At 45.6% G+C, this 26,685-nt stretch overlaps 1 protein-coding gene across 14 annotated transcripts in view; it reads right to left on the bottom strand.

Moving 5' to 3' along the window:
- ZMYND8 (zinc finger MYND-type containing 8) overlaps positions 1-26,685 on the bottom strand; it is a 181,627-nt gene that overhangs the window by 20,757 nt on the left and 134,185 nt on the right. For 9 of the 14 annotated variants that reach the window (XR_013263630.1, XM_077460590.1, XM_077460589.1 and 6 more), the window contains 10 exons: positions 24,652-24,767; positions 19,827-20,308; positions 17,881-18,021; positions 15,250-15,402; positions 14,645-15,154; positions 8,765-9,217; positions 4,770-4,892; positions 2,801-2,985; positions 2,386-2,466; positions 164-242 (listed from right to left, as the gene is read on the bottom strand). Coding sequence is in view for 13 of the 14 variants with exons in the window: in XM_077460590.1 (XP_077316716.1) it covers positions 164-242; positions 2,386-2,466; positions 2,801-2,985; positions 4,770-4,892; positions 8,765-9,217; positions 14,645-15,154; positions 15,250-15,402; positions 17,881-18,021; positions 19,827-20,308; positions 24,652-24,767 (2,323 nt within the window). In the remaining variant the exon portion in view is untranslated. The remainder of the gene's footprint in view (positions 1-163; positions 243-2,385; positions 2,467-2,800; positions 2,986-4,769; positions 4,893-8,764; positions 9,218-14,644; positions 15,155-15,249; positions 15,403-17,880; positions 18,022-19,826; positions 20,309-24,651; positions 24,768-26,685) is intronic. The other 5 variants (XM_077460598.1, XM_077460599.1, XM_077460596.1 and 2 more) reach the window with 2 other exon arrangements.

The raw sequence follows: 26,685 nt of genomic DNA, 5'->3' as shown, positions 1-26,685 counted from the left end.
GTTTCATCACGGTCACATGACTTCCTCATGTACAGATCACCCTGCCCTTGTACAGATGGACCATCCAGCACTTCCTTTTTTTTTTTTTTTTACCAAACATGCACATGTAGATTACCAAACACAAGCTATATGGAACCCCCCTGACACCGATCCTTCTCCTTACCCAGGTTATGCTTCATTTCCGAGAGCTCTTGCTGATGAAGCCACTGCAGTTTCTCAATCTCGATTCTTAATCGGCGAATCTGTGATGAGGACAAGATATGAAGTGGGAGAGCAATCATCATCAAACAAGCTGTGCTATAACTAAAGCTGGTTTCTAGTGAATAACTCTGGGGTCATTATTTACAGTTAAAGTACACCTTCCGTTATTAGCCAAGGGAGCTAAAGGGACTATCCTCAGGTAATACACAGAGATGAAACAAAATCCTCCTACAACCTCCTACAACAAATCCTACCTGTTTATCTGCCGCAATCTCTTCTCTACAGCCGTTTAAACTGCAGAAATTATACAGCTTGTCTGAGCTTTCAGAAAGTCATCATCTGCAGACCTCTCTGTGACTTAAGGTGGAACTGTACTCCAGAATAAAAGATGGGTGAACAGGCAGGAATTTTATTGCCTGTCCTGCCCTTTACAGTGAGCCATGCACGCTTACTGTACAATTTTAGCAATGCTAAATCCAACTGAACTCCTGTGTGCGAGTGATGTCATCCCCACTCAGCCAATGAAAGCGGCCAGCGAACGAGACGCGGAAGCTAGCTGCCAGAAGAGGTCAGCAGCCGGGCGGAGAGAGCTCGAGAGCACTTATCTATTTCTAGCCCCCCTCTGCTGCCACATTTGTCACCTTTTAGGGAGTGGAGGGGAAAGGGGGTACCTGGCTTTGACAGGTACCCGCTCCCACGTCCGGCCGAGTTCGCTGCAGTGAACTCAGCCTGGAAGTTTGGCCCCTCCTCTCCTCCTTCCCCCACAGCCGGCTCATTCCCAGAGCACAGCGTGATTTGCGCATTGCGCATTCACAGTAGGGAACCAGCTGTCTCCTATATGACCGTTACACTGCTGACTTCATTTTTTTTTTCTGCAGGAGCCTGGAGCTTGTCTTTAACAACCAGTGAATAGTAGAACCAGCACCCATGGCATCCTTAACAACCAGTGTTTGGTTGGTTGTTAAGGACACTGGTGAGTGTTGGCTCCTTGGCAACCAGCAAGGACACTGGCAGGTGCCAGCTACTTAACTAGTGAATAGCAGAGCTGGCACTCCCCGGCATCCTTAAAGTGGTTGTAAAGTGGTTGTAAAGGCCTTCTATACATGAAGCTAAAAAACCTTTTGTTTGCAGCAGCCCCCCCTGGATCCAGCGACGTCCACAAGAGCCTTGGCTTCCCGAGGACTCGCACTCCTGACTGGCTTTTGTCAGTCGCAGGCAGTGAGCCAATGAGAAGACAGATGGGTCAGGGCTGAGCCACGGCTCTGTGTGTGAATGAGCCGCCAGCGCGCCTGCTCAGATAACCCCACAGCAAGTTGTGGGGGCACCCGGCAGGAGGGAGGGACCAGGAGCACTGGCAAAGGACCCGAGAAGAGGTGATTGATGTATACAAAACCATTAAAGTGGTTGTAAACCCCTTACAAACCACTTTGACCTACAGGTAAGCCTAGATTAAGGCTTACCTGTAGGTCCAAGAAATATCTCATAAAACCTATATGGTTTAGGAGATATTTGCCTGAAAACGGGCACTGCTGTCTACGGCGCATGCGCCGTAGACAGCGGCGCGCAGGCGCACTGAGCGCGGCATTTCCAAGAATGGAGCTGCCGCGCGTGTCGACTCCCGTGCGCATGCACGGGAGTGACGTCATCGCGGCTTCGCCGAATGACAGCGGCGAAGCTGCGAGACGCCACCAACAAGATGGATGCGGCGGACTACAGGGGACAACGGCGACTTCGCTGGCTCCTGTGTCAGGTAAGTGACACATAATGGACTACTATGCGATGCGACGCGATGCATAGTAGTCCATTATGCTTTTCCTTTGCAGGGAATGAAAGAGGACGTAAACTCATCAGGGTTTACTTCCTCTTTAAAAAGAGCAGGTAAGTATAACATGTTTGTTATTATTATAGAAAAAAAAAACAAGGGTTTAGTAACCGCTGTTCACCGCATATGCGCTGCGGTTTTAACACAACGCATTTAAATCTCGCATATTGAGTTTTAAAGCGTAGCAGTGTGAAACCAGCCTTAGGCATTAATAACCATCACAAAAATAAAAAGAAAGCATGAAAATATTCCGCAGGCACATCAAAAGCTGCTCTCATGCAAACCTCACGCGGAAATATATCTATGGGCAGCAAAAACCCACCATCATTTCCCTTAGAAACGCAGTCATACACATGGCATACCTCTGCTATGGTGCTTCCCGTTGTGTTTTTGGACAGGTCGTTGTAGATTTCGGTCATCGTGCCTTTAATGGCCTCCATCATCTGAAAACAAGGAGAAAGCCAAATTAAGACGCAGCACACTTGCCACCGGGTTCTGGCTGGAGACAATTCAGGAACAAAATTACATTTTATTTTTTTTTTTTTATAAAATAACATTGAGTTCAAATGTTAATGCGATCAAAATTTTATTTCTTCAAAAACTTAAAAAAAAAAAAAATTCAACAAAGCATGCAACAATCCCACGTTTGCACAGCAGTCTTAAAGCATATGTCCAGCCAAAACTGTACATGTCATCTCGGAGGCTTGCAGGTAGAGTGACCCTCTGGGGAGGCAACAGTCCAGAAACGTCAGAACGAGACCCTTTCTTTGAGCTCACCTTGCTGGTGTATTTGGCGATGTCGGCGGCCACGTCGGCGGAGGCAGTGGCGATGGGCAGGTCACTGGTAATGGAGGAGCTCAGGGATTGTGCCGGGCTGGTCACCATGGCCAGCGGCGGGGCGCTGGTCACCAGCGTTATGGTGGACGTAGTTGTGGTCAGCGTGACTTCCTTCTGCTGCACAGCTACAAATCACAAGAGGATTACGTGAGATGAACATATAAAAATGGTGACCATTGCAGCGAATATATTATTAGCGTTTCAGAACGGACAGCGCCCCCAGAATACTTTAACCACTTGCTTACTGGGCACTTAAACCCCCCTCCTGCCCAGACCAATTTTCAGCTTTCAGCGCTGATGCACTTTGAATGACAATTGCGCGGGCATACAACACTGTACCCATACAAAATTTTTATCATTTTTTTCCCACAAATAGAGCTTTCTTTTGGTGGTATTTAGTTACAGCTGGGAGTTTTATTTTTTGCTAAACAAACAAAAAAAGATGCAAAATAAAAACAAATAAAAAAATCATGTTTAATAGTTTGTTATAAAATTTTGCAAACGGGTCATTTTTCTCCTTCATTGAAGTGTGCTGATGAGGCGACACTGGTGGGCACTGATAGGCTGCACTGGTGGGCACTGATAGGCATAGTTAAGGCGGCACTAATAGGCACAGATAAGGCAGTACTGATGGGCACAGATAAGGCGGCACTGATGGGCACAGATAAGATGGGCACAGATGGGTGGCACGGATGGGTGGCACTAAGGGGCAGTGATAGGTACCACTGATAGATGGGACTGATGGGCACTGATAGGTGGCACCGATAGGTGGCTCTGATCGGTGGCACTGCTGGGCACTGGTAGATGACACTGATGGGCACGGATATGTGGCACTGGGGTGCAGCACCGTTGTTGAGGCAGATTGTGGGCACTGATGGGTGGCACTGTGGGCACTGCTGGGTGGCACTGATGGGGGGCACTTTTTTATTACTGAGGTGGCACTGGCAGGGGGCAGGTGGGCACTGGTAAGCTGGCCGTGATCGGGACTGATGTCCCGATCACGGCCGCCGGTGATCGGCTCTTTTTTTTTTTTCCTCGCGCTGTCAGCGCAAGGAGGAAAAATAGCCGATTACCGGCTCCGTTGTATCACATGATCAGCTGTCATTGGCTGACAGCTGATCATGTGGTAAGGGGTCGGGATCGACCCCTTGCTCGGATCCGTGATCAGGCGAGTCTCGTAGACTCGCCGATTACAGAGCACGCCGCGCGCACCCCTCAGGGGGCGCGCAGGTCGCTCGTGCACGGGACGACGTCAATAGACGTAGTCCCGGCAAAGGAGGATCTCTAGTGGTTAAATGTTCATTACCACCTACATCCCACATTAATAATTATGCTACCAAAATTAGAGTGCTGTAAATAGCCTCGATCGTCGTCGTTCCGTTAGAGAGGAAGGCTGACAAAAGCTTTTACAGCGCTGCAGTTCACAAACGAGGGGAAAAAGGAGAAACTATCAGGGAATACTCCCAGGACGTTGCCAAGTACTGGCAGGAGGTGGCTAAAGCGAGGCCTAGTCGTCACTCCTCACCTCCACCATCACAGGAGGGAGCTCTTTCTCCGATTCAACCCCTCACATACTCTTTTTCTCTCCCCTGATGCAGTAGCTCTGAGCTCCGCATTTGAGAGCTCACACCTGTGATGGTGGAGGGGAGCAGTGACGACTAGGCCTCACTTGGCAACATCCTGCCAGTACTTGGCAACGTCCTGGGGAGTATTCCAGCCAGGCTTCATGAAGCACATAAATGTATACTATAGCGGGGGCTGCACAGTTTGTTTTAATCTATTTACATAGCTATACCTGCAAAAGGGTGCCGGCCAAAAGCCATCTACCAGGACATAACTTTAAAGCAGAGCTCCTGTCTCCTAATCAATTTCTTAACAAAAGCACCCCAGTGAATCTTAGTACTCATACCATATAAACGGGCATCACTAGATGGCGGGCCAAACGTGGACCGTGTGACGTTACCATTTCGGACCGCCGCAGTACCGCCAACTGGAATGCACCTGGACTGCGTTTCTATGGTGTGAACTGGCCCTAAAAAAAAAAAAACATGTGTGCTCCAGTGCGTTTAGGTGCTTTTTACAGCCTTTCAGTACAGTCCAGTGCAGGTAAAATGTAGCATGTTCTACTTTTTTTTTTTTTTTCTGGAACTGGAACGCACTGGTGTGAACTATACCATTGAAAATCATATAACCTACCGTATATACTCAAGTATAGGTCGATCCGAGTATAAGCCGAGGCCCCTAATTTACCACAAAAAAACTGGGAAAACTTATCCCTGTGTCCCGTCCATCCCTGTGTCCCGTCCATCCCTGTGTCCCGTCCATCCCTGTGTCCATCCCTACCTACCTGTGCCAATCTGCAGCCTCTGTGTGCCATGTCACACCTCTCCTCCTCGTCTGACAGACGGCGGCCATTCCACTGTTGAAAAGCCGCGCCTCTCTGTCTGTGATAGGCGGAACACTCAATTTCCCAGCAGTCAGTGTTCCGCCTATCACGGACATCCTCTCATTCTCGTCCGTAGTATGAGAATGAGCGGATGTCCGTGATAGGCGGAACACTGACTGCTGGGAAATTGAGCGTTCCGCCCATCACAGACAGGGAGGTGCGGCTTTTGAATAGTGGAATGGCCGCCGTCTGTCTACCTGATCTCCGTGACTCGAGTATAAGCCGAGGGGGGCACTTTCAGCCTAAAAAAAGGGGCTGAAAATCTCGGCTTATACTCGAGTATATACGGTACTTTCTATGTGTTTTCGATACAGAAAAAAAAACAAAAAACGCACTGGATTACATGTGGTGTGAACTGGCCCTAAAAGTGTATTTTTTTCCCCAAAAAACAAAAAAGCAAATACCGTTAGATATAAAAAAAAAAAATGTCAATGATTGTCATTTTATTCTCTGGGGTCTCTGCTAAAAAAAAAAAATGATATACACATTAAATATTATAATATATATATATATATATATATATATATATATATATATATATAAAAAAGTAGTAGGTGAGATGCACACACGGTCAGTGAAACAGGTGTGCCAGCAATTGAGTCTGTCCCAAAGACTCAATATAAAAAAGCAGAAGAAGGATTGCTGCACAAACAAAAGTAAATTTATTGATAAAATTTACATCACATCAGGTATAATTCAGGTGACGTTTCGGGCCAAGCATGATATCGCCCTTCCTCATGACCACATACCTGCAATAAAAATTGTAACCAACTTCACATATAAAGGCTTATAGCTCACATCTATCATTAATCAATTAATTACATTCAGCTGGAATCAATCTCCACAAACCACCCCTTGTATCTCTCATACATCATTTTTATATCTATGGGTATATCTGAACAATAGCTAAAAAAACGGGACAAAAGGACGCCTTCCCTTGAAGATAGTATGCTGAATCATGTAGTTCATCCAAAAAAAATACAAAGAAAACATAATCAATGAATCATCAAAATTAATTTAGTATATTCACATACCATGAAAAAAACTAAACGACAAAGAAATCTCATAATGTGTGGCCGTATCAGCCAAATCTGTATTTAACCCTTTAGGATATAAAGATTATATTCTAAAGGTATGATGGTATAAGTCTCTATATGTGTTGACCAATCTGCCAGATATTGGCTGATACGGCCACACATTATGAGATTTCTTTGTTTGTCATTTAGTTTTTTTCATGGTATGTGAATATACAAATTAATTTAGATGATTCATTGATTATGTTTTCTTTGTATTTTTTGGGATGAACTACATGATTCAGCATACTATCTGCAAGGGAAGGTGTCCTTTTGTCCCGTTTTTTAGCTATTTTTTTCAGATATACCCATAGATATAAAAATGATGTATGAGAGATACAAGGGGTGGTTTGTGGAGATTGATTCCAGCTGAATGTAATTAACTGATTAATGATAGATGTGAGCTATAAGCCTTAAGGCTGGGTTCACACTGGCGCGGCTAGGAGAACTGGATGTGATTCGCACCGCACTGCAAATCCCATCCGATCTCTGTGTGATGCGAGTTCAGTCATACAGATAGTATGGCTGAATTCGCATCGCACCCGCTCCAAACTCGCACAGGACCCTTTTTTTGGTCCGCAGCAGAATCGGATCACATGGGTGTTCACACCATGCGATCCGATTCCTGTTCGAGTTTGCAGATCGCACTGCGATATGCGAACTGATCTGGGGGTGTCATTAAGGTTTCACTGACACTCCCAGCAGTCCGCATAGGGCAGTGTGAACTGCCGGCGGGAGGCATGCGATGCGGGAACCCGCCGCGGATTCGCAGCGTTCCCGCATCGCTTCAGTGTGAACCCAGCCTAAGTGCCGCTTCACACTAGCGCGATGCGAGAACCCTGCGAATCAACTGCGGGTTCCCGCATCGCACTTGACACGCACGGCAGTTCACACTGCCATATGCGAACTGCTGGGGAGTGTCATTATATATGTTAACGACACCCCCATTTCAGCTCGCGAACCCCCCCACGAACTGACAGTTCGGACATGAATCGGATCGCATATGTGTGAACACACATGCGATCAGATTCTGGTCCGAACAGAAAAAAAGGGTCCTGTGCATGTTTGGACCGAATGCGGTGCGATATCAGCCATACTATCTGTATGGCTGACATCGCACCCGCACAGACATCGCATGTAATGTGAACAGCCGTGCGCTGCGAAAAACATGCGATGTCTGGCATCGCGCTAGTGTGAACCGGCACTTATATGTGAAGTTGGTTACAATTTTTATTGCAGGTATGTGGTCATGAGAAAGGGCGATATCATGCTTAGCCCGAAACGTCACCTGAATACCTGAATTATACCTGATGTGATGTCAATTTTATCAATAAATTTACTTTTGTTTGTGCAGCAATCCCTCTTCTGCTTTTTTATATAATTATATATATATATATATATATATATATATATATATATATATATATATATATATATATATATATATATATATATATATATATATATATATATATATATATATATATATATATATGTTTGGGGGTTACTTTAGAATGTAAGCTCTACAAGTCGGGCCCTCCTGTCCCTTCTGTATTGAACTGTACTGTAATTGTGCTGCCCCCCCCTCTACATTGTAAAGCGCTGCATAAACTGTTGGCGCTATATAAATCGTGTATAATAATAATAATAATAATAATAAAAATAATAATAATAAGTAATTTTCTAGCAAAACAAAATACTGATTTAAACTTGGAAACAAAAAGTGCCATAAAAAGTCCGGTCAGCAAGTGGTTGAAAAAAAAAAAAAAAAAAAGTATTTCAAAATAATAATACAAAAAAAAAAAAAAAAAAAAAAAAAAGAGGATATCCATTTAGGACTGTATTGCGGGTGGTCGTTGTTATTCGAAGAACATGGGAAAATGGGTGGAGCTCTCAGTACATGTATTGTCCTTCGGTGGGGTCTAGAGGACTGTAAGAGTAGAAGAGATTCTCACAGCACCCGCTAAGGCTTCATCTGTCAAATGACATCAGGATGCCGATGGGCCTGATACATGCTGCAGTTGCATAGCATTCGCTGCTTCAGTTATTGCAAATAATCCCCTCCCCCCCTCCCCCAGAAATAGCCCTAATACAAAGATGCATTGCTTGCCCGGTCCTCAGCAGTCAGATAAAATGATAGAGAAGTTAATAAAACAGATAAACGGATTGGATGTTGCCGTCTGCAGGGAATGATACTTTCAAAAATGAGGACCTGCCCCCTTGTTTCCTTGGTATCCTACCTCCTGTTGGTGGGGACTAAACCTCGAAATGTTTGAACCCCCCCCCCCCCCCCCCCCAATGTACCTCAAGAAAATACTGCATGTGTGAACAAGGTAGATTATGAGGGGGTTGTGCTGTCAAAACACAAAGATCTGCGGTGCATACCTTTAACAGCCTGCCGCGTTTGGTATCTCGTGCCCTGCGGAGACTGAGGCGGTGCTGCGGTACTCGGGGTGGTCGGGGTGCTCGGGGCAGTCGGGGTGCTCGGCTGGGTAGTTGTCGTCGTCGTTGCGGCCGTCACCGCCGCCGTCGTAGTCGTCTGCTGCTGCTGTTGCTGCCTTTGCACCTTCTGCATGTGCCATTTCTGCGACGAGGTCTGGAACTTGTTGGACTGGTTCCATACCACCTTCGGCGCCGTGGGTACGGTCTCTTTGGGCAGGAGGGGCCTCTGTTTCTTTACTGGGCTCCCCGTGGCTGCGGCCTGAGCGGTGGCAGAGGCTACTGCGTTGGTGGTCACCGTCACTCCGACTGCGGGGGCGGCCTGGGCTGCGGAACGCGTCAGAATCGGGGTGTCCACGGCCGGCTGGCTGCTGCTGCTGCTATTGGCGGAGGCCTTACCTGCGCAAAACGGGGGGGGACCGGTTTTTGTCAGAAAAAACATAAAACACGCAAAACACAATAAAACTGATCTGTAGACTGCGCCGGGTTAAAGCGAAAGTAAACCCATCGGTTGTGCTCTTAACCAAACTGTCAAACCATCCAATGGCTGGTGTCATAACTGATCACAAGTGCAGCAACATGGCAGCTGAAGATTAAACAGAGGCCAAGATGGCAGCTTCCTAGGCTGAAAACGATAGGAAGGTTTACTTCCACTTTGAGCTAACCAGGAAATGCCTGGGTTTAAATAAAGTTTATACAAACACCAGCCTGAAAATGTGAGATGAGCGTATAAGGGGCCTCAAACTGGCGACCCTCCAGCTGCTGCGGAACTACAAGTCCCATCATGCCTTTGCCTGAGGGAAGTCATGCTTGTAATGGTCAGCCTTGCAAGGCCTCATGGGACTTGTAGTTTTGCAACAGCTGGAGGGCCGCCAGTCGTTTGAGACCTCTGGACACTATCCCCCAAATACTCTACCCAAAAAGAGCAATGGGACACTTATCTCCAAGCAAAAAAAAAGTGGGACTCTACAGAGTGTCAACGATGGGAAGATGCACGCGGCAAAAAAATAAAATAAAATCAGAATACATGTTTAATTATAGAATAGAGTTAAAATGCCATCTAAAATGTTAAAAACCATCAATACTGAAACCAACTGCAATAGATTTGTTTCTCCATAAATAAAATGCTACAATCAGCGTGTGGAATCAACACGTTTTGCATAATCTGCTTCCTCAGGAGCCACGCTGGATTATACATACAAGAGATTGCTAAGGAAAAAAAGAAAAGAAAAAGGGGCATCCCCCTTTTCTTTTTTTTCCCTTTGCAATCTCCTGTATGTATAGTCCAGCGTGGCTCCTGAGGAAGCAGATTATGCGAAACGTGTCGTATTTTATTCTTTTCATGTGACAACACTGAAGAAATGACACTTGTCTACAATGTAAAGTAGTGAGTGTACAGCTTGTAGAACAGTGTAAATTTCCTGTCCCCTCAAAATAACTCAACACACAGCCATGAATGTCTAAACGTCCATTTTCCAAAGACAACCTCTGGATATGACGCTGAGCACGTGACCTCAACTTCTTTGGTGGACCATGGCGAGGCCTGTTCTGAGTGGAACCTGTCCTGTTATACCGCTGTATGGTCTCGGCCACCGTGCTGCAGCTCAGTTTAAGGGTCTTGGCATTCTTCTTATAGCCTAGGCCATCTTTATGTAGAACAAAAAAAAAAGAAATTTGAGTTCTTTGCCATGAGGTGCCATGTTGAACTTCCAGTGACCAGTAAGAGAGTGACAACACCAAATTTAACACACCTGCTCCCCATTCACACCTGAGACCTTGTAATACTAATGAGTCACATGACACTGGGGAGGGAAAATGGCTAATTGAGCACAATTTGGACATTTTCACTCAGGGGTGTAACTCACTTTTGTTGCCACCAGTTTAGACATTAATGGCTGTGTTCCAACATAACGACCCCAAATACACCTCCAAGATGACCACTGCCTTGCTAAAGAAGCTGAGCGTGAAGGTGATGGACTGGCCAAGCATGTCCCCAGATCTAAACCCTATTGATCATCTGTGGGACATCCTCAAACGGAAGGTGGAGGAGCGCAAGGTCTCCAACATCCACCAGCTCCGTGATGTGGTCATGGAGGAGGGGAAGAGGACTCAAGGGGCAACCTGTGAAGCTCTGGTTACCCCCATGCCCAAAAGGGTTAAGGCAGTGCTGGAAACTAATGGTGGCCAAACAATATATTTACACTTTGGGCCCAATTTGGACATTTTCACTTAGGGGTGTACTCATTTTTGTTGCCAGTGGTTTAGACATTAATGGCTGTGTGTTGAGTTATTTTGAGGGGACGGCAAATTTACTCTATTATACAAGCTGTACACTCACTACTTTACATTGTAGCACAGTGTCATTTCTTCAGTGTTGTCACATGAAAAGATTTACAAAAAATGTGAGGGGTGTACTAACTTTTGTGAGATATTGTATATTATTATTGGTGGTATGTTTCAGTGCAGGCCCAACATTTTATAGTTGTCAAACCCCCCCGTGGGCCGCCCCTTTTTTCGATAATCTGGCTGGACCCGCATGGCGGGTGTGAGGGTGGGGTAGTTTGGAGGTGTGGGATAGGGGTATCCCTTGTTTTTTTCTCTCTCTTTCGTCGGGTCACTTACCTTGACCTATGCTTTTTTTTTTTTTTTTACACTGTCTTGTATTTTATGTGTGTGTTACTATGACATTATTATATATATTGTATTTTGTCATTTTTTTAGCCATCTCTTGTATGTATACTCCCAGGGAAACAGCGAAATAAGGTTGGGCCCGAACTGGAACGTACCACCAATAATAATATATATCATATAACGCCTTACCCAAGGAGGAGGGAGTTTGGAGGTGTAAGACAGGGGTGCCCCTTTTCTTTTTTGCTTAGCCATCTCTTGTATATATAGTTCAGCCTCGATCCTGATGAAGCAGATTATGCGAAACGCGTAGATTCCACAGGCTGATTGTAACGCTTTGTGTATGGAGAAACAAATATATTGCGGTTGGATTCATTATTGATGTTTTTAACATTTAGATGGCACTTTTAACTATATTCTGTAATAACATTTATTCAGATTTTTTTTTTTATTTCTTTTTATTTCTCGTGTGTATCTTCCCATTGTTGGCACACTGTAGGAGTCCAGCTTTTTGTTTGGGGATCTATCCCATTCCATTTTGGGATGAGTGTGAATGCCCCAGAATTATTTTTGGTTAGGTAAAGTTCACGGTTATAAAATAATAAAAAAGATAAAAAGGGGAGGTGCTATGTGTATCGAGTATACTGCCCTCTGCTGGACAGTCTGGGAATATAGATGGCTGTTCTGATTGACTCCAAAATTAGGAGAACAAATACGTTTACACCCAAGACTTACCTCACCCTTTCCTACACACAAGGCTTACCCGAGTATAAATATACAGCCGATATAAGAATGGTGGAACACATTACCTTCATATAAAGTTCTTTCCTTTGAGGGCTGGAGGTAAAGATTTAATTCTGGTTTATGATCAGGATTTTGTGTTTTTATAGTATTGGTTATTATTTGGGGTGGTGTTGGAGTAAGTGGTGTATTATTTGTATTTGGTAGTTTGTCTGTTATTTTAATCTGTGTTATCCATTCTATGTTGCATTTTAATTATAGGGATATTTGTAGTATAGTTTTCATTGTGTTTATTTGGCTTTTTCTTGGTCATTTTGTTGCGTTTTTACATCTTGTTCGGTGCATTGTTGTCATCTTGCGTTGTCTTTGTTAAAGCGGAGGTCCACCCTAAAGTGGACCTTCCGCTCATCGGAACCCTCCCCCCCTCCGGTGCCACAATCGGCACCTTTCAGGGGGGAGGGGGGTGCAGTTACCTGGATAATCCAGGTAACTGCACCCACTTCCGGGATAGCTCTCTGCGGAAAGGGGCGTAACTTACGCCCCTTTCCGCAAGTGCCCGCCCCTTCCCGCAAGTGCCCCGCTGCCTGCTGGGAAACAGAGATCCCAGAGGCAGCGGGGAGCGTCCTTATTGCGCAGCGCGATTCGCGCATGCGCAGTAGGGAACCGGGAAATGAAGCCGAAAGGCTCCATTTCCTGATTCCCATACCCAAGATGGCGGCGGCAGGACCCGACAGGCGACCTAGAGATCGGCTTCGGGTGCCGACATCGCGGGCGCGCTGGGCGGGTAAGTGTCACTATTTTAAAAGTCAGCAGCTGCAGAATTTGTAGCTGCTGGCTTTAAAAAAAAAAAAAAAAAAAACGCGGAGTCCCGGTGGACTCCCGCTTTAAGTGTGTCTGTGTCGTAATAATTTCCCAATTTACCTTTGGGATTAATAAAGTATTCTGTATGAACACAGGCACAGAACTTTCCCCATCTTTTAGGACTAGGCTAACCAGCTTCTCTCTCCCATACCCACCCCCCGTAGTCCCACTTTTCAATCCATTACCATCAAAGAAGGAGGCGGCTATGTCCACTTGCCAACTGCAATATGTGTATAATAAATATATACACACATATATATGTATGTTGCGGTTTGCAAGTGGTTTACCGGGGTTATGAATGAAGCAATCATCCATAACCCCGGTATTTTTTATTTTTTGCAGCCGGCAGCTGACTTTCTAATCAAAGCGGTCCGAGTGGCTCATTAGCAGCTGGAACATGTTCAGAAGTGGCGGGAGGAGATGACGCACCCCCTTCCCGCCACTCACCAGTGTTTCTCAGGCTTACCATTCTAATCGGCCTGTCTGAGAAAAGATCTGATGGTGCAGCCGGCTGGCTACAGAGAGCAACAAAGACCAGTTTGTCTCTGATCGCCTCTATGGCCTTGGAGGACCAGAGCAGCATCATAATGTCCCTTTCCGGTCCAGTGTGGAAGTAGGCGAAGACCAGATCGTCTATGATCGCCTCTATTGCCTTGGAGGACCAGAGCGACATCATAATGTCCCTTCAGGTCCAGGGTGGAAGTAGGCGAAGACCAGATTGTCTCCGATTGCCTTCATGGCCTTGGAGGACCAGAGGGACATCACAATGTCCCTTCTGGTCCAGTGTGGAAGTAGGCGAAGACCAGATGGTCTCTGATTGCCTCTATGGCCTTGGAGGACCAGAGCAACATCATAATGTCCCTTCCGGTCCAGGGTGGAAGTAGGCGAAGACCAGATTGTCTCTGATCACCTCTATGGCCTTGGAGGACCAGAGTGAAATCATAATGTCCCTTCTGGTCCAGGGTGGAAGTAGGCGAAGACCAGATTGTCTCTGATTGCCTCTATGGCCTTGGAGGACCAGAGCGACATAATGTCACTACAGGTCGGGGGGGGGGGGGGGTTAAACATTTTTTTCTTTTTTTTAAGTTTTTATCTTTTGCTTTTAAAAAGGTAAAAAGGAGAGATTTGGGGTCTTGTTGACCCCAGATCTCTCCATAAGGAGGACCTGTCATCCCTTACTTATAAAAGTAATTAAAAAAAAGGGGACAGTGTAAAAAAAAAAAATAGGAAGGTTGCTGACTTTCCTCTGATAACATGAGCTGCCTGGCTGCCTTACTGATCCAATATCTTCAGCCCTTTCTCAGTCCTTGATCCTGGATAATAACTTCACCATAAAAGTCAGGATCTAATCTGCATACTGGTTACAGGTCAGCAGAAACAACTAAAGAAAGAGGATAAGCAAGGAGGAATCAGCATAGGTAGTCTCCGTACTTCTCTCACCATGAACTCCACAATCTGAGAAAATGAAAACATAGAATCGCAGTCTCTTCCACAGAATGGAATCTTCTGTGGAAGAGTGCAGCCAGAGTGGGTGCATTTATTACACCAGAACCTTCTGCATCTTGTATATTTTGATAATGATCGGGATAGACGTACTTTCTGGGTGCTTTGCTGGCGGTTCCTTAGCCTCTTTCTTAGACTTGCGTCCTTCCCGCCCCGAGTGATCCTCCCCAAGGTCTATGACCAGTTCGTTCTCGGAATCCGAGTCAAGACCAAGGCGTACCGTTGGCGAGTCAGTATCGTCTTTCCCTTTCAGTTTGTCCTTAGCGGAGTGCGTTTTGCCTTTATCAGGAACGTCCTTCTCCGTGGCAGGGGCTGTTTTTTCCTTCCCCACCACCTCCCCCTTCTCTGCCGCCGCGGGAGTACTTTTGCTGTTAACTTTCACCTCTGCTGTGCTGGCGGGTTTGGCCTTCTTCTTGGTCGATGTAGAAGGGGATACTGCTGCCTTTTCAACTTTTATGCTCTCTTTGACATCCACATTCCGCTCAATCTTTGGCTTCTCCTCATCACTAATATACTCGCTGTCGCTGGAATCGGTCTTCTCGGACTCCTCGGAGTCGCTATGTTCCGCTGCAGCGTAGGCGTCTTCCGGAATCTCGTTAATTCCTGGGTTTAAAAGAGACATTTTTCCCAAATCAATCAAACTATTTAATGTGTAGCTTGTAGAGGTCCATTTACAGGGGATAAATATGTGGAGATACCTAATTGAGCTTTACAGCTTTCAATGGTCTTGTCGAGGTTCAGCTGAAATCGGCTGCGAATTTGCCTCTTGGGAGAAATGAGGGACGTGGGTGTTGACTGCTGAAGAACCGACTCGCTGAGCTCCTTCAAGTCCATCTCCGCCTTACTACGATCTAAAGAGAGAAATTCAAATTCAGCTGGTTCAAATATCAAAAAGTATGTGCAAGTATGTGGACCTTAACTCTAAAAAGGAGGATCTTCTATCTTATGAAGGAAAATCTAGAAATCTTCATTGTGCCTAGCGCCAGTACCCTGAAAAATCCACCTGAAAAATAGCAGTGCAATTCCTGTGCCTAGGAACCCCTGCTCTGTAGCTTCATAGCTGTATATCTGCAGTGTGAGATCATCTAAGGCATTGCTGCCTCTGAGAATGTTAGTCTCACCAGATTTGGTGATATCACTACTGTTCTGCTCACTGTACTCCTTGCTGGAGGGCAAGCTGTACCGCAAGACCTGCAGTGCAGGGATCTAACCCATTCCAAGCCTGGCAATCTCTGGAAATTTGGAATTGTCCATACTGTTCTGCTCACTGTTCTCCTTAATGGAAAGCAAGCTGTACCCTGGAACCTACAGTGCAAAGATCTCCCTACTTCCAAGCCTAGCAGTTTCTGGGTATTTAGTGATGTCACTACTGTTCTGCTGACTATTCTCCTTTGCTGGAGAGGAAGCTATACCTGAGAACCTGCAGTGCAAGGATCTCCATGCTTCCAAGCCTGGCAATCTCTGGAAATTTGGTGAGGTCACTACTGTTGTGCTCACTTGTTCTCATTGCTGGACGGGAAGCTGTACCTGAGAACCTGCAGTGCCAAGATCTCCCTGCTTCAAAGCCTGGCAGTCTCCAGAGATGTGGTGATGTTACTACTGTTCTGCTTACTGTTCTCCTTGCTGGACAGGAAGCTGTACCTGAGAACTTGCAATGCAAGGACCTGGCAATTTCTGGGGAATTGGTCACTACTGATCTGCTCATGGTTCTCCTTGCTGGAGAGGCAGCTATACCTGAGAACTTGCAATGCAAGGATCTCCCTGCTTTCAAGCCTGGCAATCTCCAGAGATTTGGCGTCAGATTTGGTGATATTACCAATATTCCGCTCACCATTCTCCTTGATGGAGAGGAAGCTGTACCTGAGGATTTGCAATGCAAGGATCTCCCCCGTTCCAAGTCTGGCAATCTCTGGAGATTTGGAGTGAGATTTGGTGATGTCACCACTGTGCTGCTCACTGTTCTTGCTGGAGAGGAAGCTGTACCTGAAGTCCTGCTGTGCAAGGATCTCCCTGCTTCCAAGCCTGGCAATCTCCAGAGTTTTGGCGTGAGATATGCTAATGTCACTACTGTTATGCTCACTTTTTTCCTTGCTAGAGAGAAAGCTATACCTGAGAACCTGCAGTGCAAGGATCTCCCTGCTTCCAAGCATGGCAATCTCCAGAGATTGGGTGATGTCACTCATATTCTGCTCACCATTCTCCTTGATGGAGAGGAAGCTGTACTTGAGGACCTGCAATGAAAGGATCTCCCTCCTTCCAAGTCTGGCAATCTCTGGAGATTTGGTGATGTCACTACAGTGCTGCTCACTGTTGTTGCTGGAGAGGAAGCTGTACCTGAAGTCCTGCAGTGTAATCACCAGAGATTTGGAATGAGATATGGTAATGTCACTACTGTACTGCTCACTGTTCTTGCTGGAGAGGAAGCTGTATCTGAGGACCTACAGTGCAAGGATCTCCCTGCTTCCAAACCTGGCAATCTCTGGAGATTTAGTGATGTCAATACTGAATAGTGTTCTGCTCACTGTTCTCCTTATAATGTGGATCTATGGTTCCCCATATAAGCAAGCAAAGTCCTACCCCTCTACCTTGATGGCTGCCTCCACAAAGAGACACATTGCTGAACAAGGCATTGTGAGGCAATAATGGGCAAAAGATCAGCTGCGTGGAGTCTACAAAAAATACTGGTGACTAGTCCTTGGCCCTCTGCTTGTATTTGGGGCACAGCTTTCACAATTCAGGAGCTCTTTATTGGAATGATTCGGTCTTACAGTTTTTTAGATATACATACAAAAGCAATTAGCCTAAAGTTAACCTGTGCTTCATTCTTAAAGGCAACCCCCACTTAGGTGCACTGTTGCACTGTTCAGCCACCAGCAGTAAGGACAAAAGTCCCCCCCCCCCCCCCCGTCCAACCTTACACAGGACTGCAGACACACCCTGCCCCCAATGTGACAGTTCTGGGCCAATCAAATAGCAAGGCAGAAAAGCCAATATCTCCTCAAAAATAAAAACTAAATGTATGGAGCACTCTGCTTGTCCAAAACGAATGGTATGTAATGCGATTGGCTTGCACTGCCCATGGGAAACTACATTGTATTGATACAAAGCTGCTATTGTAAACCTTGCATATATGTCATTTCTGTGGTGAATTTGCTGCATATTTCAGGCAGAGATTTGTCATCTATACCTGAAAAATGTGGCAAGATTGCCGAATGGCTGCAGAGAATAAACTAGTTAGAGGGTAATGAGACCGCTTAGGCTATCTCTCCTTCTCTGGTGGTTTTCACAAATGCATTGTGAGTCTTTCCCGACTACCATTAGTCACTGACCGAGGTTGAGGTTGAGAATGCTGCCGGTGCTGCTGCTCCTATCCGGCTTTGCCGGTAACGGGGTGGAAGATTGAGGAGAGAAAGGCTTCGGGCTGTCCGTCATGCTCCCTCCATGTCCCGTCTTTGTAGAAACAGGAGAAGCTGTGAAATAATTTGCAAAGCCATTAGGCCATCAGAAACAGACAAATAAACTTCCACATATTTTATCAGGAAACACGCTGGGGTTTTTTTCTTGCATTATTTTTCTTGTTCTATTTTATTGAAACTCCAGGCAATCCGATAAATACATATATAGGAGCCATTTTAACTGTACAGCTTTGTCACATAGCACAGCCAACCAGGTGCAGTGGAGTAGCTGGTGCGGTCACCCCGGGTGAAACATTTAGAGGGGCGCATACAAGACCAGCACCGCCAAAAAAAAAAAAAACCTCCACGCTGCACCCCGGTAGCAGAGAGATTGCAGCGTGGAGGTTTTTGTTTACCTAATTTTACTTAATTTTCTTTCCTTTTTATTTTTTATTTTTTTAGGAGCCTCTAAAGCATTGCCCCCACGATCTGCTGATCTGCTCTGGCAGGACCAGCTCCCGGTCATGTGACCACTGTGACAGCCAATCACAGTGGTCACATGATCATAGTCAGGCTCCTGCAGACTGTCAGTGTTGCGGTCTGCTCGTACCTCCGATACGGGCAGGCAGTTACTTCAGTCCAGGAAGAATCAATGAACTACAAGGATGCTCACCAGCGCCCTGGTAGTTCATTGAGAACAATAACCCGTCACCCACAAAGACGGTCGGTACTTGTAGTTTATTATGCCCGGAACTCTGTGAATGAATGACGCAGGCATATGGTAGGCAGAGAGCGGCTGTTTTCACATATTGACAAGGGGTGCGGGGAGAAGATCCCTGGCCGGGTGACACAGGGAAGGGAGATGGGGGGGGAGGCTGGAGGAGCAGGAACATGTTACATGCTCCACCCAAAAACGTAACATGTTCCCAAAGGTCAACTTATCCTTTATTTTAAAATGATATTTGTATATACTGCATAGCATAAATATCCGCCATTTTCTTCGAACAAGGTTTGGGTTATACTACACACAATACAATGAATGTTTTTTCAATTCAACCTGATCTAGAAAATCAACGTAAAATGAAAGATCACTCGCATCTTCATCAAGATATCATATCATGAAATCTGGTAAGTCATTGCCAACCAGTGGGGGTAGAGGTTTTGGTTGTTTTCTTTTACCCACTTATATTTTTCTATTCCTTTTTTATCAGAACCTGGTTCACCAATCCCCCATGTCCGCCATAGGGGGAATATAGGGTCCCTTCCACCTGTTAATATTTTTTTGGTTTTGTCTTTCATTGAATATTGGGTGAGTTGATTTCCATATTCTTTTTAGGTGATTACGTATTCCTATTTAAATGATGTCCTAATTTTTTCTATATATCAATTGATTGTTTGTTAATGACTTGTACACTATTTGTTACGATTTATTTAGATATCCTCCTGAAGAAGCGGTTGGTCCGCGAAACTAGTAGAGGAGACCCCTATACGCCACCAGAACCAAATCTTCTTTTTTGAGTATTTGTACATGCTTTATATTCTGGGGTGTATTATATTTTACCATTGATGTCTTATGCATTGTCCTTCTTTTTCCCTGTTTATATTTCATTAAACATTGATACATTTTTTAAATTTTACTTCTTTTTCTTTCTTTTGTTACAAAAGGTACCAGTATAGTCCAACTTCTATTGGTTTGGGTTGGTTATAGGAGGCTAGTGTGGACAGCTGCTCCAATACCCCCACACCAAACCCCTTTGCAAGATATCATAGACAAGACCGGATTATAACAGCAATAAGTAAATAACGAGCATGCGCATTGCGCAGGCACCTACACCCTCCCCAACGTCCCCGCAATGCATTGGTTGCATTTCCCTCCATACCTGTGCTCCTGTCGATGAAGTCCATCGACTCCTCACTAGCGCTGAAGTGACTGGACGCCACTTTCTTATCGGCGTCTTGCTCTACATCGGAGCCCGTGTGCACGGAGGAGTTGGTGCTCATCGGCGAGCGCGGCATGTCCGTTAATGAAATCCGCCTGCCCCCGCCGCTGTTCAGCATGGGCTTGCTCATCATGATCTTCGGCGAGGCCGTCATGTCAAAGTTCAGCTTGATCTTCTCGGTCTTGTCGGTTTTGACGGTGCCGGCGCCGGGGTTACTGGTGTCCAGCAGCATTTGGTATTGGTTGTTTGGCGTGTAAGGCGTCCGGAAGGGGGCGTAGTTAAAAACGCCGAAACGCTTGCGAATGTTCTCCACGTAGACCTCCATCTCCTGCATGGCGCTGTTAAAGATGCTTTTTGTCTTTTTAACAGAGAAGGGGATTTCTTTGGACATGAGGTAGCAGTTATTCATGGGGACCCAGGCCCTGGAGGAATAATAAAAAATAAAAAAACGCAGGTTATTCACCAATGCCGCAGGACAGCCAAAGGGTATAGGTCATAGGACGAGAATGCCGCCAAATCAACCATAAAAGTCAGTAAAAGTGTATTGACCACGAGAGTCCAGAAAGTAGATACAGTGGGGGAAAATAATGATTTGATCCCCTGCAGATTGTGTAAGTTTGCCCACTTACAAAGAAATGAAGGGTCTATAATTTTTATCTTAAAGCGGGAGTCCGCCGTTTTTTTTTTTTTTTTTTTTAAAGCTAGCAGCTACAAATACTGCAGCTGCTGACTTTTAAAATAATGACACTTACCCGCCCAGCGCGCCCCGCGATGTCGGCACCCGAAGCCGATCTCTCGAATCGTCTCTCGGGTGCTGCCGCCGCCATCTTGGGTATGGGAATCAGGAAGTGGAGCCTTGCGGCTTCATTTCCCGGTTCCCTACTGCGCATGCGCGAGTCGCGCCGCGCAATGAGAATGGTCCCCCGCTGTCTCTGGGATCCGTGTGTTTCCCAGCAGACAGCGGGGGGACCTTCGGAAAGGGGCATAATCTACGCCCCTTTCCGCAGATGGCTATGCCGGAAGTGGGTGCAGATACCTGTACTGTACAGGTATCTGCACCCCCCTCCCCCCCTGAAAGGTGCCAATTGTGGCGCCGGAGGGGGGAAGGGTTCCAATGAGCGGAAGTTCCACTTTAGGCTGGGTTCACACTGCTGCGGGGGGAGATCCGGATGTGATTCGCACCCCAAATCACATCCGATCTCCGTAGCGATGCGAGTTCAGCCATACAGATAGTATGGCTGAATTCGCATCGCTCCCGCAGCAAACTCGCACGGGACCCTTTTTTTGGTCCGCAACAGAATCGGATCGCATGGGGGTTCACACCATGCGATCCGATTCCTGTGCGAGTCGGCAGATCGCACTGCGATATGCGGACGGATCTGGGGGTGTCATTAACATATCATTGACACTCCCAGCCGTCCGCATAGGGCAGTGTGAACTGCCGGCGGGAGTAATGCGATGCGGGAAAACGCCGCGGATTCGCGGCGTTCCCGCATCGCAGCGGTGTGAACCCGGCCTTAGGGTGGACCTCCGCTTTAAGATTATTTTATGATGGAAACAGAATATCAACCAAAAATCCAGAGACAACACACGATACAAATGTTATAAAGGGAGTTGCAGTTCATTGAGTAAAATAAGTATTTGATCCCCAAGCAAAACATGACTTAGTAGTTGGTGGAGAAACCCTTGTTGGTGATCACAGTGGTAAGACGTTTCTTGTAGGCGGTGATCAGGTTTGCACACATCTCAGGAGGGGTTTTGGTCCTCTCTCCTCTACAGATCTTCTCTAAATCCTTAAGGTTTCTTGGCGGTCTCTTGGCAACTCAAAGTTTCAGCTCCCTCCATACATTTTCGATAGGATTAAGGTCTGGAGACCGGTAAGACCATTCTTGAGCTACTCCTTTGCTGCCCAGGCAGTATGTTTTTTGGGTCATTGCCATGTTTGAAGACCCATCCATGACCCGTCTTCAATGTTCCGGCTGAAGGAAGAAGGTTCTCATCCAAGATTTTACAATACATGGCCCCGTCCATTGGCACCTCAATGTGGCAAAGTTGGCCTGTACCTTTATCAGAGAAACAGCCCCAAAGCATCATGTTTCCACCTCCGTGTGTGACTGTAGTGATGGTGTTCTTAGGGTCATAGTCAGCATTTTTCTTCCTCGAAACACGAGATAATGTCGAGTTAATGCCAAAGAGCTCAATTTTGGTCTTGTCTGACCACAGTACTTTCTCCCGATCCTTCTCTGAACCATTTAGATGTTCATTGGCAAGCCTCAGATGGGCCTGTACATGTGTTTTCTTGAGGAGGGGGACCTTGCGGGTGCTGCAGGATTTCAATCCATGGCGGTGTATTGTGTTACCAATGGTTTGTTTGGTGACTGGGGTCCCAACTGCCTTGAGATCATTCACAAGCTCCTCCCGTGTAGTTCTGGGCGGATCCCTCACTTTTCTCATGACCATCCTCACCCCACGAGGAGAAATCTTGCATGGAGCTCCAGACTGAGGGCGATTAACGCTTATTTTGTATTCCTTCCATTTGCGAATAATCGCTTATGTCTCCTTCTGACCCAGCTTTTTGCTGATGGTCTTGTAGCCCATTCCAGCCTTGTGCAGGTCTCCAATCTTGTCCCCGACGTCCTTTGACAGCTCTTTGGTCTTCCCCATGATGGTGAGGTGTGAATGGAAGGAAGAGATTCTGTGGACGGGTGTCTTTTATACACATAACGAGTTGTGGTTAGGAGAACCTTCTTACATTGACAGGACTAATAGGTGTACCACATGAGCACCTACTGTAGCCAGTCTGTGGGAGCCAGAATTATTGTTGGTTGGTTGGGCATCAAATACTTATTTTACTCACATGCTTCCCTATACCTAGAGATTCAGGTATTTTCATGCCAGCTGCAATGGAGAAAAGTGCCTGGGAGTCACTGGAGAGGTGCGAGTCAGACATATGCAGAACAAAAAAAATTAGCTTTGATTCATTATATAACATTTAAATTTATTTAGATACGTTTTCTAAATTAATTTCGTTCATTCGCATTTGATCCAAATTTTCAGAATAAAGTCAAATTGATCTCAATTTGACCACATTTGGAAAATTCAAATGGAATTCAAATTTGTTTATATTCTGTCTATTCTATTGTTTTTTTTTTTTTTATTCTATTCTTTTCTATTCAATTTTTTTCTACTCAAGTTCATTATATTCGAAATTCGAATTTCGAAAGTTGGCTATATTCTATTTTATTCTAGTGTTTTTTTTTTTCTATTCTATGCTTTTATTTTCTATTCTAATCTATTTGAATTCAAATTTATTCTACTTGAATTTTGGGAAATGGTTATATTGTTTCTATTATATTCTTTCATCTATATTCTATTCCTTTATTTTACTGTTCTATTTTCTTCTATGCCAGCTGCAATGGAGAAAAGTGCCTGGGAGTCACTGGAGAGGTGCGAGTCAGTGGGTTGGGGCTAGACATATGCAGAACAAAAAAAAAAAAATTAGCTTTGATTCATTATATAAAACATTTAAATTTATTTGAATACGTTTTCTAAATTCATTTCGTTCATTCGCATTTGATCCAAATTTTCAGAATAAAGTCAAATTGATCTCAATTTGACCACATTTGGAAAATTCAAATGGGATTCAAATTTGTTTTATGAGAAATTTGAATTTTGGAAGATGGTTATATTCTATTCCATTCTATTCTGATGTTGTTTCTATTGTATTCTTTTATTTTTTGTTCTTTTCTATTACAAATTTAGTGTATTCGAAATCTGAATTTTGGAAGATGTTTATATTCTGTCTATTACATGTTTTTTTTTTTTTATTCTATTCTTTTCTACTCAAATTCATTCTATTCGAAATTCGAAAGTTGGTTATATTCTATTTTATTCTAGTGTTTTTTTTTTCCTATTCTATGCTTTTATTTTCTATTCTAATCTATTTGAATTCAAATTTATTCTACTTGAATTTTGGGAATTGGTTATATTGTTTCTAATATATTCTTTCATCTATTCCATTCCTTTATTTTACTGTTCTATTTTCTTCTATTCTTTTATATCATTTTCTATTCTATTCCTTTATTTTCTATACTATTTTATTTGAAAATGTTTTGAATTTGATTCAATTCTAAATTTTGTCTGAAATTTCATTTTGCTTTTTCGTTTAAATTTGTTACTACTGTAATTCCCATTCGGAACGAAATGAACCGCACATGTCTAGTTGGGGGGGGGGGGCAACGCTTTATACAACCACTGTCATTTCCCTCTGAATGAGTAAAGTGAAAGTGTCTATGGTAAGTGGAGTGCCGCCATTCTTCTTGAGGGGCCGGCACAGCACTCCTCTTCAAGTAAGGCATGCAAGAAAGGCACAACACAAATGTATATTCTATATGGTACTATCACAATCTGGTGGGCACTGGGTGTTGTCTTCCATCCCTCTCTGCCAACCGCTCCGCTGTTTTTCTGCTCATCCAATGAATAAATATCAAAATACTAACAACAAGGGCATCAACAACGCTGACATGAAGAACATCACCAACCTCTTTATAAAAAACTCACCCGAACCGTCCTCTCCGCTCCTCCCAAGACCTCATTGCTCTCTAGCTTTCCCATCATCTCCTCCCATGCTCACCTGCAGGACTTCTCCAGAGCCTCTCCCATCCTCTGGAACACTCTATCCCCCACATATGTTTAGCTTCGTCCTACTCCAAGCATCACTAAATGGTGGACGACTGGTCTGAACCCAGACTGAGTGATATCCCACCTGTCGTGCTGTCCGAAGAAGCGGGCATCCACCTGTCCATCCTTATCTCGCAGGGCCTTTGCTGGCCAGAATGGGAATCCTTTTAATTTTGCCCAGACCAAGGGATGTGGATTACTCTGGAGAGAACAGAACACAAAATTTAGCAAAAGGAGAAAAAAAAACGCCAGATCCCGTCACCCTAGAGATGCTCATTGGGTCATCTCTGTCATTCTATATTAATGCACTGTACAGTTCACACCCCATGCATGCGTTTGCACCAGTTGTGCGAAGACAGCAACACATAGGACTTATTCCCAGCATTGTGCAATGCAACCCATAGAAGACAACACGTGATAATAAGAACAATGGGGGGGGGGGGGATTTACGAAGAGACGGGCAGACAAAATCTGGATCAGCTGTGCATTTTAACAAGTCAGATTGTTGAGCTTTGAAAAAAATTAAAAAAAATAAAAGTCCATGCTGATGGGTTGCCTTGCACAGCGGCTCCAGATTCTGGCTGCCCCAATCTTAGTAAAGTGTTCTGCTCAATTACAAAGAAAAAAAAATATATACAATGCCAGGCATCCGCCGTCGCCGATCACTGTGCGGCCATGTCGGCTTATCCTCTCCCGGCTCCACCACCTGCCCAGATGACTATGCCATTCTATCAGGTCAGATGCCTGGCAAATACAAAGCTAGGCATCTGGTGTAAACAAGTCACTAGTAATGGTGTAAACCAGGGCGTCCCCAACCCCCGGTCATGACCTGCTGATAATGGGCCACACAGCAGGAGGCCACCACAGGACTATCACAGACCTTCTGCTGTTTCCGGCCATGCCCATGTATTCTCTCCCGGCTGCCGTGCCCACCTGGGCAGGGCAAAGGGCGAGAAGTGCTGCAGATCAGAACAGAGAACAGGAGCCTTTTCATATCAACAAGCGGCTACCATGAAACCCGGTCCCTGGTGCCAAAAAAGGTTGGGGACCGCTGGTCTAATCCACATGTGTGAAACACAAGGCTCGAAGCTGGCCCAGCAGGCCATTTCATGTGGCCCTCACAGCTCTCCTGCAGCTGGGGCACCCCCCCCCCCTTTTTCTCAGCCCCCACCTTGTCTCAGCAGTTGGCAACAGGGAGGACGACGGAACTCCTCCGCCAGATCCTGCACTTCTCTGTGCAGCTGCAGAGAGGCTCGTCTCTCCCCCCACCCACCCACACATCTCAGCAGTAGGCAACAGAACTCCTACAGGTTGAGCGCCTCTCTGAAGCTGCGGCAGCCCAGCGACTATGCCTTAGCGGACCCCAACAGCCGAATCCCTCCTCAGGCCCTCCTCCAGACCAGGGCCGGTGCAAGGATTTTTGACACCCTAGGCAAAACCTAATTTTGCCTGCCCCCATTGGCTCCACCCCCTTTGCCCTGCCCAGGTGATAGAAGGCACCGCTATACAGGAATCATCAGCTCTGCTTCCTCTAGCGCTGCCTGAGACTGAGTTAGTTAAATGCTGCAACCTGAAGAGCATGCAGACGCGGAGGGAAGCCAGCAGCCAGGTGCCCCTAGGCAGCAGTGCGCCCTAGGCCGTTGCCTAGTTTGCTTAGTGGTAGCACCGGGCCTGCTCCAGAACCTGCACTGTTTCCCAGCTCAGCCCCCAGCTTCTTCCCAACAGCAGCACAGGGTAAAGGGGGGGGGGGTAACACTGTGATGTGAGGGAGGGTAGGGGACTCGACTTCTGATGGTGGGAGAGCTCTCAGCATCTAATGTAAGGGAGAGGGGCCGCTATGGACAGCTAGTCTTACAGATACAACCGGTCCTTTGACTGGTTGTTTGACCATTATGCTGATGTGGCCCGCTATGAAATTGAATTTGACACAGGAATCCTGCAGGTTGTTCATCACAGACACCCATGTCAGTTTGAAAGCATTGGCTGTGTACATGCAGCTGATGCATCACAGCTGACGCATCACAGCTGACATGAATACGACTACCTGTGCATCCCTATGTGGGCAAACACGCCCCTCACATGCATGTTAGTCCGTGTGAATGAGGTCTAAGAGGGGATT

This window comes from Lithobates pipiens, unplaced genomic scaffold (genome assembly GCF_037356315.1).
Source record: "Lithobates pipiens isolate NorthernLeopardFrog02 unplaced genomic scaffold, aLitPip1_a1.2 Scaffold_28, whole genome shotgun sequence".
Taxonomy (NCBI): Eukaryota; Metazoa; Chordata; class Amphibia; order Anura; family Ranidae; genus Lithobates; species Lithobates pipiens.
This window is presented reverse-complemented; position numbering and strand designations above follow the sequence as displayed.